The following is a 16,216-nucleotide window of genomic DNA, read 5'->3' as shown; positions in this document are numbered from 1 at the left end:
GGAGAGGGTACAATCGGAAGTGACAATATTTCTGTTGAATAAAGGGAACTGTGGTGCTATGAGGGAGGAGCTGGCCAAAGTTCAATGATGCAATACCTTAGCAGGGATGACAGTGGAGGAACAATGGCGGATATTTCTGTGCATAATGCAGAAGATGCAGGATCAGTTCATTCCAAAAAGGAAGAAAGATCCTAGGAGGAGGCATGGGATGCCGTGGCTGACGAGGGAAGTTAAGAAAAATATAAAGAGAAAAGAGAAAAAGTATAACATAGCAAAGATAAGTGGGAAAACGGAGGACTGGGAAGCTTTTAAAGAACAACAGAGGATTACTAAGAAGGAAATACGCAGGGAAAAAATGAGGTATGAAGGTAAACCGGCCAAAAATAGAAAGGAGGATAGTAAAAGCTTTTTTAGGTATGTGAAAGGCAAAAAAATGGTTAAGACTAAAATTGGGCCCTTGAAGACAGAAACATGGGAATATATTACGGGGAACAAAGAAATGGCAGAAGAATTGAATTGTTACTTCAGATCTGTGTTCACTGGGGAAAACACAAGCAATCTCCCTGAGGTAACAGTGGCCGAAGGACCTGACTTAAGGGAATTTATATTTGCCAGGAATTGGTGTTGGAGAGACTGTTAGATCTGAAGGTTGATAAGTCCCCGGGGCCTGGTGGTCTACATTCCAGGGTATTGAAGGAGGTGGCTCGAGAAATCGTGGATGCGTTGGTGATTATTTTCCAGAGTTCGATAGATTCGGGATCGGTTCCTGCGGATTGGAGGGCGGCTAATGTTGTACCACTTTTTAAGAAAGGTGGGAGAGAGAAAGCAGGAAATTATAGACCAGTTAGTCTGACCTCAGTGGTGGGAAAGATGCTGGAGTCTATTATAAAGGATGAAATTACGACACATCTGGATAGTAGTAACAGGATAGGTCAGAGTCAGCATGCATTTATGAAGGGGAAATCATGCTTGACTAATCTTCTGGAATTTTTTGAGGATGTAACTCTGAAGATGGACGAGAGAGATCCAGTAGATGTAGTGTACCTGGACTTTCAGAAAGCTTTTGATAAAGTCCCCCATAGGAGGTTAGTGAGCAAAGTTAGGGCGCATGGTATTGGGGGCAAAGCACTAACTTGGATTGAAAGTTAGTTGGCTGATAGGAAACAAGGAGTAGTGATAAACGGCTTCATTTCGGAATAGCAGGCAGTGACCAGTGGGGTACCGCAGGGATCAGTGCTGGGATTGCAGCTTTTTACAATATATGCTAGTGATATAGAAGATGGTATTAGTAATAACATTAGCAAATTTGCTGATGATACTAAGCTGGGTGGCAGGGTGAAATGTGAAGAGGATGTTAGGAGATTACAGGGTGACCTGGACAGGTTAGGTGAGTGGTCAGATGCATGGCAGATGCAGTTTAATGTGGATAAATGTATGGTTATTCACTTTGGTGGCAAGAACAGGAAGGCAGATTACTACCTAACTGGAATCAATTTAGGTAAAGGGGCAGTACAAAGGGATCTGGGTGTTCTTGTACACCAGTCAATGAAGGTAAGCATGCAGGTACAGCAGGTAGTGAAGAAGGCTAATAGTATGCTGGCCTTCATAACAAAAGGGATTGAATATAGAAGCAAAGAGGTTCTTCTGCAGCTGTACAGGGCTCTGGTGAGACCACACCTCGAATACTGTGTGCAGTTCTGGTCTCCAAATTTGAGGAAAGACATTCTGGCTATTGAGGGAGTGCAGCGTAGGTTCACGAGGTCAATTCCTGGAATGGCGGGACTACCTTACACTGAAAGACTGGAGCGATTGGGCTTGTATCCCCTTGAGTTTAGAATACTGAGAGGGGATCTGATTGAGACATATAAGATTATTAAGGGATTGGATACTCTGGAGGCAGGAAACATGTTTCCGCTGATGGGTGAGTGCCGAACCAGAGGACACAGCTTAAAAATACGGGGTAGACCTTTTAGGACAGAGATGAAGAGAAACTTCTTCACCCAGAGAGTGGTGGCTGTGTGGAATGCTAAGGGCTGTGGAGGCTCAGTCTCTGGATTCATTTAAGAAAGAGTTGGATAGAGCTCTCAAGGATAGTGGAATCAAGGGTTATGGAGATAAGGCAGGAACAGGATACTGATTAAGGATGATCAGCTATGATCATATTGAATGGTGGTGCAGGCTCGAAGGGCAGAATGGTCTACTCCTGCACCTATTGTCTATAACTCTGTTGTATTCACATCAATTCCTGATCTGCTTACATATCTGTTCCTGGCTATTGGGAGGCCTGTAGAATAACTCCATCATAGTAACTGGACTCTTCTTATTCTTAAGTCGTACGCATATGGCCTTGCTGGATGAGCCCTCCAAGATGTCCTCTCTCAGTATAGCTGTGAAATTCTCCTTAATCAATAATGCAACTCCTCACTCCTTTTATATCTCTCTCTATCATGCCTGAAATATTTAACCCTGGAATACTGAGGTGCCAGTCCTGCCTTTCTCTCAACTAAGTTTCTATAATAGCTACCACATTATAGTCCAGGCCCTGAGTTAATCTGCTTTATCTGTTGTACTTTTTGCATTAAAGGAAATGCATTTCAGATCGCCAATTCTGCCATGGTAATTAACCTGGCCCTGCCTGCTCTTCCTATCAGACTTGCTTGATTTAACTTCTATCTTCCCCTCAATACATTTGCTGATGTACTGTTTCATTTCCTATCCGTTGCCACACTCATTTAAACCCTCTGAATTAACAATATCCTTCTTGTTTCACTGACTTTAATTCACAGAATTGTGACAGCTCGAAAGGAGGCCATTTGGTTTATCGCATCTGCACTGGCTCTCTCAATAAAATTTCAATTGGTGCCATTTCTCTGCCTTCTCCCTATATTGATGGTGAAGGGCAACTCTTGGTTTGCATCCCTTAATTGGATGCACAGCTAGGCTTTAAATATGAAGCTGGCAATAGGAAGCCTTGGAGGTCCTGGTAGTGGTGAGTATTTCCATCTGTGGGTAAAACTGTGATACAATGAGTGGGATGCCATGGGTTGTGGTGCACAGAAATCAGGCAACAATAAAGTGAGAAATCTCGCTTTGTGAGAGAAACTCAATGAAACTCAATAAAATTGACAATTGGTCTATGTCTGGTAAAACTCAGCCCATAATTCTAATAACCAAAAGCAACAATTATTATTTACTGTTCTAGTTTAAGATAGGTGGAACAAGGAACAACAGAAGTTACTTTCACTATTACTGTAAGGTGTTGTTTGCCTTTAGATAGCAATCAGTCAAAGGTAAATGAGGACCTTTAGTACTTTCATTAAATCTCACATTTGCTGCAACTTCCCCCTTGCGAATAGTGGATTTGAAATCCAGTGCACTATCTCATGGAGTCGTGACAACCATCATAAAAAAAAGAAACTGTCAGAAATCAAAATACTTTTGAAATGCTAGCTATTTCTTTCTTTCAGTAGCAAATCGTAAAATGTATATACCTTGTTTGTCACCTGTAAGGACCCAAATCTTGATATTTGCTTTTGAGAGTGTTTCAATTGTCTGTGGAACACCATCTTGGAGTTTATCTTCAACTGCTGTAGCACCCAACAACTGCAAAAAGAAAAGCTGATGGAAACATGTTGGAAAATAAATTTTCCTAAATCTCTCTCATATAATTGTCCTTGTTTATAAAATTATGAGAGGCATGGACAAGGTGGATAGTTGGGGTCTCTTTCCTAGAGTGGAAATGTCAAATTCTAGGGGGCATAGGTTTAACGGGAAAGGGAAAAAGTTGAAAGGAGATGAGCAAGGCAAGTTCTTTTTACACAGAGGGTGGTAGGTGCCTGAAATGCAGTGCCAGAGAGATGGTAGAAGCAGATACAATAGCAATGTTTAAGTTAAAAATCATACAACACCAGGTTATAGTCCAACAGATTTATTTGGAAGCACTAGTTTTTGGAGCGCTGCTCCTTCATCAGGTGGTTGTGGAGTATAAGATCTTATATTCCACAACCACCTGATGAAGAAGCAGCGCTCCGAAAGCTAGTGCTTCCAAATAAACCTGTTGGACTATGACCTGCTGTTGTACGATCTTTAACTTTGTAAACCCCAGTCCAACACCAGCACCTCCAAATCATAATGTTTAAAAGGCATTTGAACAGGCACGTGAACAAGCAGGGAACAGAGGGATACAGACCATGTGCAGGCAGATGTGATTCGATTAGAATGGCATCATGGTTATCACAGAGTGTTCCACCGCCAAACCACAACAACCCGACGGTCGGAGGAGGAGCGTCTTATCTTCCGACTGGGAACCCTCCAACCGCAGGGGATGAACTTGGACTTCACCAGTTTCTTCATCCCCCCTCCCCCCACCTTGTCTCAGCCGGATCCTTCCAGCCCGGCACCGCCTTCCTGACCTGCAGTCTTCTTCTTGACCTCTCCGCCTCCATCCTACTCCGACCTATCACCCTCACCTTGACCTCTTTCCACCTATCACATTTCCAACTCCCCTCCTCCAAGTCCCTCCTCCCTACCTTTTATCTTCTCCTGCTGAACACTCTCTGCTCATTCCTGAAGAAGGGCCTGTGCCCGAAACGTCGAATCTCCTGTTCCCTGGATGCTGCCTGACCTGCTGTGCTGTTCCAGCAATAAAGTTTCAATCATGGTTATCACAGACATGGTGGGGTAAAGGGCCTGTTTCTGACCTGTGCTGTTATGTTCTACGTTCTATCACTGTGCTTGAAGGCCAGTATTGGCAGTGTTTTGCTATCATGTCACTGGAACTGTTTTAAGTTTGTTTTATGACAGTAATTATGTGATAGTCTTCAGCTTTTTATTCCAAATATTTATTTTATATATAATGTGTATCGTTATTTCTGATCATTTTCCCTACTTCCATCTTTAAGTTGTACTGGTGAAGGAAAAACACTGTGCTCCTATTCATTAAGATCCCAATTGCCTGCTGGCAAATTTATGCCGTTACACGCTTGTATATCTAGTAAGTTACACTGCAAGTTTTTTTAGAACTGAGGGATGCAGGGAAAAAAAAGCCTAACAGTCCATGCTATGAGATGCCACACTCTGGCAGTTTCTCCACAAACTAATGAATTTACCTTGTTCTACTCATCATGAACAAATTTCTTACAGAATTCCTGAAGTAGACATTCGGCTGCTATTTAATATATGCAAGGAGTCTAAAGCCCAGATGGGCCATCGAATGGGCCTAATGTTAGGAGTTCCAAATCTGTATTGGTATGTTAAAAGTGGGCACAATTGGTATCAATTTCTACTCTCTGTTGTTTAGTAATGACTTAGGGTTATGAAAGATGTCAGGAATGTAACACTTTACACAGGCGGATGCAGTATATTGTTTGGAATGGCTCATTCTGTAGTGGACATCATGATCATGTAGCTCTCAATTGTGGTTCCAAATAGATGTCACCAGGCATCTTGGTGAGGATAGGCCACATCTTGGTGAGGATAGGCCTTATCGGGATCATTCTCATGGTGAGCAGCCATACGCTCTAGATAAGCACAACGGCAAACATACTCTATCTCTTCATCAACTATTTTCTATTTCTTGGGAAGGTTCAAGTGGCATATTGCACAATGTCCAAAATACCTTGAGCCTTTGCAACAGCAATGCCTCTGAGAAGAAAGCCTGTAAACCCTCAGAAGATGCATTGATACACCCTCAACCAGCATAGGGACATTTGCTTTGTTGGGAACTCTGGTGAGATGAGGTGAGACATTATCTTTGAGCATGTCACTGGCTTGTCCGAAGAAGAAATGCCCAAGGTTTCTGGCACTCAAAGGACTGCCAAGGAGTAGGCACTTGAGTCTTGCATAAAAAATGAGCATCCATGCTCAGCCAAACATTGCAAGGGCAACCTTCAGAAAGAACCAGGGGACTATCAGTCAGGTAAGCTTGGACCTTGGACCAGATGGCAACTAGACAGTGATCTTTGGTTTTAAAGATAACAAGGTGTGAGATCCAGGAACTTATTAAGAGAATAATGCCACAAATGATGTAGATAATATTAAGTAGTTTACCGTTAAGTCTTTTTCAATTTCTTCATACAATTCAGACAGTAGTTCTTCACGATTTTCTAATGAAGTACTTGCTTCCTGGTACCGTTCTTGCCAGTTTGTAAAATATACTTTATTTAATTCTTTATATGCCAAGGCTAATGTGCGTAAACCATCACCTGCAAACTCCTATAATTTTGAAATTAGACTTTAGTCTGTGACTACATGGTAACAAAGCTATCCTGTAAAACAGACACACTGCTCAATGATCTCAAAAACTCTGACAGGATAAATACAACTCACAATCCTAGGTTGGAATAATGGGTACTCATTGAGTAGCTTTAAAAGAGTTGGGGTGTGTGCCAAAGATACTGACTGCTGAGAATGATTCTGAGCATGATGCTGCTGATGATCTGCCAATATTAACACATGCATCCTCAAAAGAAGTGCCTTACCATGCACTTTCTCCTGTCCTTGCAGGAGAAAGGGACACATAATACCCTGAAAATGTGGAAGGAATCCAATAGATAAAAAGACACCCATTCTGCAGAATATCATAGTAAAGGTGGAGTGGGTAATGGTAATAGTCAGATCACAGACCAGAAAAATGTTGGCATTGGCAAAATGGTACACACAGAAGACAGGGATTGCCAAGGGCAATGTGCTTGTCTTCAGGATGAATTATATTCAACCTTCTTGACAGTGTGCCATACAAAATTGTATTGTTTTATCTCCTGCTGTTTGTGATCTCCACCAATCGCCCCATCTGTTGTTGCTGTTACACATATGTACAGCATTCCTTTGCTCCACATGTCTCATGTATCTCGACATGACAAGGTCACCATTCACCAAATAACAACGAATGCAACCATAAATTAAAGAGTCAAAATAATTTAAACAGTTTAAAACTGAATATTACTACTACTGATTTTAATGATGTATTATATATTCACTTACATCAAGATGTGTTGTAGTTATGTCTCTTAATTGTTGAGATGAAGCACTAAGTCTCTCAAACACAATGGTGTCAGCCCCCTTACAGTATAAATATAGTTTCCCATCAGGATGTCGAACTAAACAACAAAATAAAACATGAGGTAAACAAATGAATATTGCACATTACTCACAACCTCAATGAAGGTAAAATAATTTATATTTATTTCAAAAATAACAAACTCACCTATGACAGACATTCTTTTCCTTACATTATCAAAGTCCAGAATAGAAAGTAATTCATAGACTACAGTTTTACCCATTTCAACTAGAGTTATTGTCTCAGGGGTACGGGACAAGAAAACAAAGCCAAAATTTCTTGCTGCAGTGACAAGGGCACCTTCATCTGGAGACTGAGCCTGATATATCAGGATACCTTCAGGAAAAAGGAAAGCATGTTATAACGTGATATACATCAGAGAAAATTGCAGTTACATCTAATACCAAAGGGTTAAAGTTGATTATTCAGGGGTTAATTAATTAAATAGAGATCGATGTTTTTACTCAGAGAGCAGTACAGGTGTGAAATACCCTGACTGTAATAATAGTAGACTTGCCAACTTTCAGGGTATTTAAATTGTCATTACATAAACATATGGATGATAATGGAATAGTGTAGGCTAGATGGGCTTCAGACTGGTTTCATAGGTCGGCGCAACATCAAGGGCTGAAGGGCCTGTACTGCGCTGTAATGTTCTATGTTCTAATATAATTTACTTCTTACAAAAATACAGTAGATTTTATATAGAGTCATAGAGATGTACAGCATGGAAACACACCCTTCAGTCCAACTCGTCCATGCCGACCAGATATCCCAACCCAATCTAGTCCCACCTGCCAGCACCCGGCCAATATATCTCCAAACCCTTCCTATTCATATATCCATCCAGGTACATTTTAAATGTTGCAATTGTACCAGCCTCCACCACTTCCTCTGGCAGCTCATTCCACACAAGTACCACCCTCTGCGTGAAAAAGTTGCCCCTTAGGTCTCTTTTATATCTTTCCCCTCTCACCCTAAACCTATGCCCTCTAGTTCTGGACTTCCCCACCCCATTTATCCTATTCTATTTATCCATGCCCCTCATAATTTTGTAAACCTCTATAAGGTCACCCCTCAGCCTCCATTGCTCCAGGGAAAACAGCCCCAGCCTGTTCAGCCTCTCCCTATAGCTCAAATCCTCCAACCCTGGCTGTTCAATAGATAGCATTTCTTTAAAATGTTAAATTGATTGCATTACGGCATTCTGCCGTTTCCTGCAGTTCTGCTATGCTAGTTATCACATAAAAAATCTGAGATTTTGTTAACACAAGGTAAGTAAGGAGATTAATCTGAGAAATAGTCGGGATATGCCGGATGGCGGTGGCAAAGGATGAGGGCAGTGGCAGTAAGCGATGTGGTGGCACTGAAAGATGGGGGCGACAATAGTCAGGGCCACGAGGGATAGTAGCAGCAGCGATGTGGCAGTCAGGGCTAAAACTTTATGAGTGGCAGTAAAGTCTGGCATGCCCAGGTAGATCTTAGCCCATGTGGATGAAAGCATGCTCTGCGCAGGAGGGAGCAAGCCCTTTTGGGGAAGCCCAACTTGGAACATCTGCAGTCCCATGACTCAAGAAGGGACCATAGTGTTTGCCATTTTAACTTTGATTTCTTTATTTCTCTACTTCTGTAACTAAGATTTTGTACCTAAGATGGTGCCGTGTGTGGTGACATTGTATACTTTTTGTTATACTCTAGTACCTTGTGCTTGTGTACACATTACAATAAAACCTAAATCTAAATATCCTGCTTCTTCTCACCACAGGAAGGTAAAAAGAAGCTGAACCTCAGCACTTGCCATATCCAATCAGTAGTTTCTGCCTCAGATTTGCTGCTAGCCACCTCCTTAATTCTGGTTATGTTTAAGTCATGATGTTGTCAAAGCCATCAAGCTGTTATTTTTAAATTTTAATCACCATCTCACATTAGCCCTGTAAATGGTCTGATTTGTCGTTTATTGATTATTGCTGAAAAAAGACCTATTTTGTTGAATGTTTTGTTTTGCATTCATCAGAGTAATTCTCATGAATTTCAAAGAGAAAACAATCTTTCTATCCTGCAATTCTCTGGTTCATTTGTCAGGGCAATGCCTTTCCCAATCGAAGTCAAGATTAGAGTGTGCTGGACAAGTACAGCAGGTCAGGCAGCATCCAAGGAGCAGGAGAGTCGACATTTCAGGCAAAAGCCCTTCATCAGGAATAAGGCCTCATTCCTGATGAAGGGCTTTTAACCGAAAAGTTGACTCTTCTGCTCCTCGGATGCTGTCCGACCTGCTGTGGTTTTCAAGTACCACTCTAATCTTGACTTTGATTGGGAAAGGCATTGCCCTGACAAATGAACCAGAGAATTGCAGGATAGAAAGATTGTTTTCTGTTTGAAATTCATGAGAATTACTCTGATGAATGCAAAACAAAACATTCTAATCTCCAGCATCTGCAGTACCCACTTCCACCTTTTCCGATCAAAGTCAACATGCCTTGTTTAAATTTAAGCAAAGATTGGAAATTAGCTCTCAGTAATCATCTAACTAGTGCAATGGCCATGGCAACAGCTCTACCAATGAAGGTCCACTTGCTAATCAATCAGCCTGCTCTTCTCATCCTGTTAAAAAAAAAATTCCCATTGTAAATTATCCTGATGAATGTAAGACAAAATTATTCAAGCCCTCTTTGATCCATCAAAGCTGACGTGGGTCGGAGAGTGATAATGAAATATGAGGCCTTTAAGGTACTGCAGTAGTCTGAACAAAATGTAAACATTGTTAAAAGGAGACAAGAAATAAACATTTAATCTTGTATTCATCAGGACTAGAATGCAAGAAATATACTTGAAAAAAAGGGACCACAATTTATATAGCATGAGAAGGTGGTGCTCATTGATTGGGGAACCATTGGAATGGCAGCAGGAACAGATAACTATTAATTATCATTCTCAGAATAGGCAGGTAGATACTGGTTGGTCATGGTATTGCCATGGGAGTGCAGTAAGTATCGGCAGTCTCACTTTTGTTCAATTTATGTACAAATTCTTTTTGCCAACATAAAACAGAGTCTAGTTTATTAATATATGTAGCTCTAGCATGTGCAAATGCATTACACTACAAAACTTTAAATTGATTTTTGGTATTGTTCAGATTATTTAAAAATGGTATCAATAGCAGAATCATAGATAATAGTGGATACATGGAGCACAGATGTCTCACAAGATTATCAATAAGATTAATCCTGTAGCCAGTGGAACTGCATGAATTCCAATGTGTATATCACCCAGTATAGTAGCATAGAACCCTACTGGCTGATTTCTCGACTAATATACCAAGGATAGGCAGCCTATTTGATTGCTGCATTTCAATGGTAGATGCGAGTGAGGATGAGGTTTATTAAGCTGTGCAAAGAAATTCTTTAATGTAGCTCTGAACTGAAATATCACAATGGTCATATATCAAAAGTATGCAAATTAGTGGTCATTTCATTTAAGACACGCTATCATAGTTAGCATATAAGGTTTGAGCAAGAGTTCGGCCTAGACAGGATCCCATGGCAATGCTAGCTATTTGTACATACATGGCATCATTGAAACAGAATTTAACTACATGAATTGCAAAGTTCCTGAATTCCCTGAAAACAGATGCAAATAATGTGGACATCTAGGTTTGACCCCTGACAAGGCAGACATACCAGAAGTATACAAGGGATCAGGACCTTCAATTATCCAGAGAAATTGGGATATGGCTCAGCTAGCAATACCCACATCTCACAAGCGAATAAAAATCTAAATCCTACAGAAGGGAAGAAATGTGGAAGACTCAGAGTACCAGTATTCAAAATAATGAAGGCTTCTGGTAGAGTTAAAAGTAACTGATATCATTGGCAGGCAGGTCCAGTGACCAGACGGCAAAGTTTAATGTAACTGGTAACAGAACCAGAGGACAGGTGACAGAGTTTTAATATAATGAGTTACTATGAGCTAAATATACTGTCATAAGGAATGGTGGAATTCTAATTTATATAAAAGGACTGGATTTAAAATTAGAAAGGAACATTTTCAAAGCCAGAAAAAAGAGAAATAAAGAAAACGGTTCATTCATTTGTCCTAAAGTCTCATTTGTTATTGACTTCTCTTTATATTGCAATAATATCTTTTTGCTTTTGCTTCATAAGTCAACACATATTCAGTAGTTTCTAAAGCCCAGTGAATACAAGCCTAACCATCCCAGTCCTTCCCGCAACAGTCCTGTCAGCCCAGGAACGAGGCTGATGAACATTTGATGCACTCCATCAATGACAAGTGTATCCTTTCTTCGTTATGAAGATCAAAACTGCACATAACACTCCAAGTGTGGTCTCACCACAGACCTATACATCTCTAGTAAAACATCCTTGCTCCTTCAAATCGTCTTGCAATAAAGGCCAACATGCCATTTATCTTCCAAACTGCTTGCTGAACCTACCTGCTTCCTTTCAGTAACTGTGTACAAGGACACTCAGGTCTAGAGTACATCAACATTTCCCAAGCTATCATTAAATAATACACTGCTATTCTGTTTTCTTTCTGACTGAAGTATATAACATCACACTTATTCACATTATATTGCATCTGCCATGTATTTGACCTCTCACCTAACTTGTCTAAATTGACTTGAAGCCTCTTTACATCCTCCTCACCACTTACAAATCATCCACTTTTGTGACATCAACAAATATGGGGATATTACATTTGATTCTCTCATCTAAATCATTGATATATATTATGAATAGCAAGGGCCCGAGCACTGATTCCTGCGGTACTCTTCTTATCACTGTCTTCTACTCTGAAAAACGCCCATTTTTTCCTACTCTGCTTCCTGTCTACTAACCAGTTCTCAATCTATACCAGTACATTACCCTAAATATCCTGTGCTTAAATTTGTACACTAGCCTCTTATGTGGGATTGTGTAAAAGCTTTCTGAAAATCCAAACCCATATAAATTCACATTGATTAACTTTATTGAATCTTTTGACGTTTTCTAAGTGTCCTGTTATCCCATCCTTTACAATAGGGCTCAGCACTTTCCAACTGCTGATGTTAGGCTCACCTGTTTGTAATCCCTTATTTTCTCTCTCCCTTCCTTTTCAGATAGTGGGGTTACATTTGCCACCCTCCAATCTGCTGAGAGTGTTCCAGAATGTACAATTTTTTGTAAGGCAACCAATGCATCCAGTAATTCCATGGCTACCTCCTTTAGAACACAGAGATGTAAATTATACACTGGGGTTTTATTAGCTTTCAGCCCTATTAGTTTATTCAGCACTTTAGTTCCACTTTCTTATAAGATTCTTCAATTCCTAGCATTTCTAGGAAATAATAAGTGTCTTCTTCCATGAACACAGACTTGAAGTAAATGCTTAATTACTCTCCTGTTTACTTGCTCTCCATTACAATTATTTTGTTTCAGATGTAAGGAGCCTACATTTGTCTTCACTAATCGTTTTCTTTTTACATACTTATAGATGCCTTTACAGTCCGCTTTTATGTTCCTTGCAAGTTTATTCTTATACTGTATGTTCTCAAATTAATAAATTTCTTGGTCCACCTTTACTGAACTTAAAATATTCCCAACTATCAGGCTAACCAATACTTTTAACAAATTTATATGGCTCCACTTTGATCTAATGTTATCCTTAATTTATTTTGTTAGCCATGGTTGAGCCATTGTTTTTTGTGTTTTTGTGCCAGAAATGAATGCACAACTGTTGCAATATATGTGTTTCTTTGTTAAATACTGTCAATTTGCCTATCCAACATCATGCCTTTTTTAAAACTATCTAATATATTGTAATGACTTGGAAGTGCCAGTGTTGGACTAGGGAGGACAAAGTTGAAAATCATACAACACCAGGTTCTTGCTCAACAAGTTTATTTGGAAGCACTAGCTTTCGGAACTCTACTCCTTCTTGACAACTACCCGATAAAGGAGTGGCGCTCCAAAAGATAATGCTTCCAAATAACCTGTTGGGCTTATAATCTGGTGTTGCGTGATTTTGAACTTAATATATTGTAGACAATTTATCACTCATTCCTTTGTGGTATCCTATGTTTAGATTTCGGACCCTAGATTGGAATTCGACCACTTCGCTTTCCATCCCAATGAAGAATTGCATTATGCTATGGTGGCTCTTCTCGAAAAGAACCTGCATAACAAAAGAGTTAATCAACCCTGCTCATTGCACAATACCAAATCTAGGATAGCTTGTTCCCTAGTTGGTTCCTTAATGCCTTGATCTATAAAAACATCTAGTATACACACATGGAATTCATCCACTACAGTATTATTACTGGTGTGGTTTGCCAAGCCTGTATAGATAAAAGTAATCCATGATATGTAGCACTCCATTACATATTTCTCTAATTTCCTTTGTTTTAGTACTGTTCATCTTACTCATACTGTTTGGAGGAGGCCCATAACCAAATCCCACTAATGTCCACCTTTGTTGCTTCTTAGCTCTACCTACTTTTCTTTATTTGCTCAAAGGATGTGGGGATTAACGCCTTAGCTAACATTTATTGACCATTCTTAATTTCCAGGAGGTAAGAGTCAGCCATATTGCTTTTGGCCTCAAGACACATGTAAGCCAGACCAGATAAAATTGGCAGATTTCCTTCTGTAAAAGGAATTAGTGAACCAGATAGGTTTTTACAACGATCAACAATAGTTACATGGTCATCGTTAGGCTAGTTTTTCATTCCAGATTTTAACTAAATTCAAATTTCACTATCTGCCATTGTTCATGTCCCTCTTTGCGAGTTTGGATCACTAGTCCAGTGACATTACCACTGATTAGCTTGCTAGCTCAATATCCTTTGTCACTATTACACTTATGTTGTCTTTTGCTAACAATATCACTCCATCAGACCTTTCCTAAAGATTGAATACCCCTGGATGTTGATTGCTGGCTTTGGTCATCTTGTAGCCCTAACACTGTAATTGTAATCACATTATACCTGTTTTCAATTACTAGCTGTGTTAATTTAGCTACCTTGCTGCTAATGCTACATGCATTCAGATACTGTAACTTTACATTTCTCTTCCTAATGAATTTTTAACATAAAGTTTTCATACAATAGCCCTACATGTTACCAGCCTTCATTTCCTCTGACTCCATTTTTGCTTTCTATTTTTCTACCTTTCATTTCCATCTTTGTTTTCCTTCCTCTTTTTTCCCACACAGAACTAACACATGTCCCTAAATGCTTTGCCAGGATATTGGTCCTCATCCTCCTGGGGTGAAGCCTCTTCAGCTTGAACAGGCCCCATCTTCTCCAGAATCAAACCCAATGCCTTAGAAATTCAAATGCCTCCCATCCACATCACCTTTCTAGTCATGCAATCCTATTAATTAATTCACTAGCATATGGCATGGGACATAATCCTGAAATTACGAATTTGCATTTCAATTTATTTCCTAACTTTCTATGTTTTTCCTGAAGGACTCCATCCCTCTCTTGTGACGATACTACGGCTTTAAGAGGTATATTTTGTTCTGGATTGAGGCAGATGTGCCAAGCAGTCTGTTCCAAGCCAATAAACAGCATGTGGGGTCTTGGGGCTTGGTTTTTTAAAGTTGGAAAAAAATAGAAAGAGCATGAATGGGTAGAGTGAGGCTTGCACAGAACCAAGATTTTGATTCAGTTTTCAGTAGTTATTGGGGTTCTGAAAGATTGAAAGATTGGAGCGACTGGGCTTGTATACCCTTGAGTTTAGAAGGCTGAGAGGGGATCTGATTGAGATGTATAAGATTATTAAAGAATTGGACACTCTGGAGGCAGGAAGCATGTTTCCGCTGATGTGTGAGTACTGAGCCAGAGGACACAGTTTAAAAATAAGGGGAGGCCATTTAGAATAGAGTTGAGAAGAAACTTCTTCACCCAGAGAGTGGTGGGTGTGTGGAATGCTCTGCCCCAGAAGGCTGTGGAGGCCAAGTCTCTGGATACTTTCAAGAAAGAGTTGTATAGAGCTCTTAAGGATAGTGGAATCAAGGGTTATGGGGATAAGACAGGTACAGGATACTGATTCAGGATGATCAGCCATGATCATAATGATTGGTGGTGCTGGCTCGAAGGGCAGAATGGCCTATTCCTGCACCTATTGTCTATTGTCATACATCTCTCTCTGCCATAGTAAAACACTTGAATTCTCTCTCTCTGCCAGGAGTTTCTCTTGATGTTCTTTCCTACTGGACTGGAGAAACATTGAGTGTGAGACAATCTACTGAATTTGCCTTTGTCAAGGAAGAGTTTATGGGAAGTTATTATTTTGGAACAATATTGTATAGTATGCAATATTGCTGATTAGTAGTTAAATAATCTATTATTGTATTAAGTTTTCCAATAGAGTTAAAGTTATACCAATTCTTCTTTCTTTTGTTTGTAGCTTAACTATAGAGTAAGAATAAAGCATGTTTTGCTTAAAGCCAAGTAGTGTAACCAATTGAATTATCTCTGGAACACAGCACCTTACACTTACCTTTAAGCGAGATAAAAGTTAGATTCTAGGCTATGTCCTGATATATTTGAGGGGGGTTTCATATGGTCCATAATACTCTTATCTAATTTGTTGGAACTTACATGAATCAGACTTCTGCCTGTTTACCCTTGCCCTTCAGAGTCTGCATGTAGATATTTAATGACATCTTTGACTCTGGCAGCAGAGAGACAACATATCATACTAGTGTTGTATGTTGTATCTGTTGCCCCGATGTTAGAATTCCCAATAGCTATTGCTCTCCCACTCTTTTTTTCCCCCTCAGTCTCTGCAGCTGCATAGTCCAACAGATTTGGCCTTTACTGCAGTCCCCTGGGAAACCATCTCCGAGCACTATCCAAAATGGAAAATCTATTAAAAAGGGAGATGAATCTCAGGATAGCTGTACTGCCTGCCTAACGCTTTTACACTGTTTGGTGGTCACACTTTCTCTTTCTGCACGTGCACTCATTATTTGTGGTATGACCATCTCACAGTATATACTCCATAAAGGCACAACTTTCAGGAGGCTCCACTGGATATCATTGGAAAGGAGACACACCGTTGAAGTTTTTTGTCATGCAGTCATCACAACAGATGTAAGAATATAAATTTCAAACAGAACAATAAATTATATTACATGAGAAAAGGGTGCTCT

At 39.9% G+C, this 16,216-nt stretch overlaps 1 protein-coding gene across 3 annotated transcripts in view; it reads right to left on the bottom strand.

Moving 5' to 3' along the window:
• The window catches only part of atp8b5b (ATPase phospholipid transporting 8B5b), a 269,633-nt gene that overhangs the window by 66,175 nt on the left and 187,242 nt on the right, over window positions 1–16,216 (bottom strand). For all 3 annotated transcript variants that reach the window (XM_043688030.1, XM_043688038.1, XM_043688048.1), the window contains 4 exons: window positions 7,205–7,393; window positions 6,982–7,097; window positions 6,049–6,213; window positions 3,492–3,603 (listed from right to left, as the gene is read on the bottom strand). In XM_043688030.1, the coding sequence (XP_043543965.1) occupies window positions 3,492–3,603; window positions 6,049–6,213; window positions 6,982–7,097; window positions 7,205–7,393 (582 nt within the window). The remainder of the gene's footprint in view (window positions 1–3,491; window positions 3,604–6,048; window positions 6,214–6,981; window positions 7,098–7,204; window positions 7,394–16,216) is intronic.

The sequence above is a fragment of the Chiloscyllium plagiosum genome, chromosome 1, assembly GCF_004010195.1.
Source record: "Chiloscyllium plagiosum isolate BGI_BamShark_2017 chromosome 1, ASM401019v2, whole genome shotgun sequence".
NCBI lineage: Eukaryota > Metazoa > Chordata > Chondrichthyes > Orectolobiformes > Hemiscylliidae > Chiloscyllium > Chiloscyllium plagiosum.
This window is presented reverse-complemented; position numbering and strand designations above follow the sequence as displayed.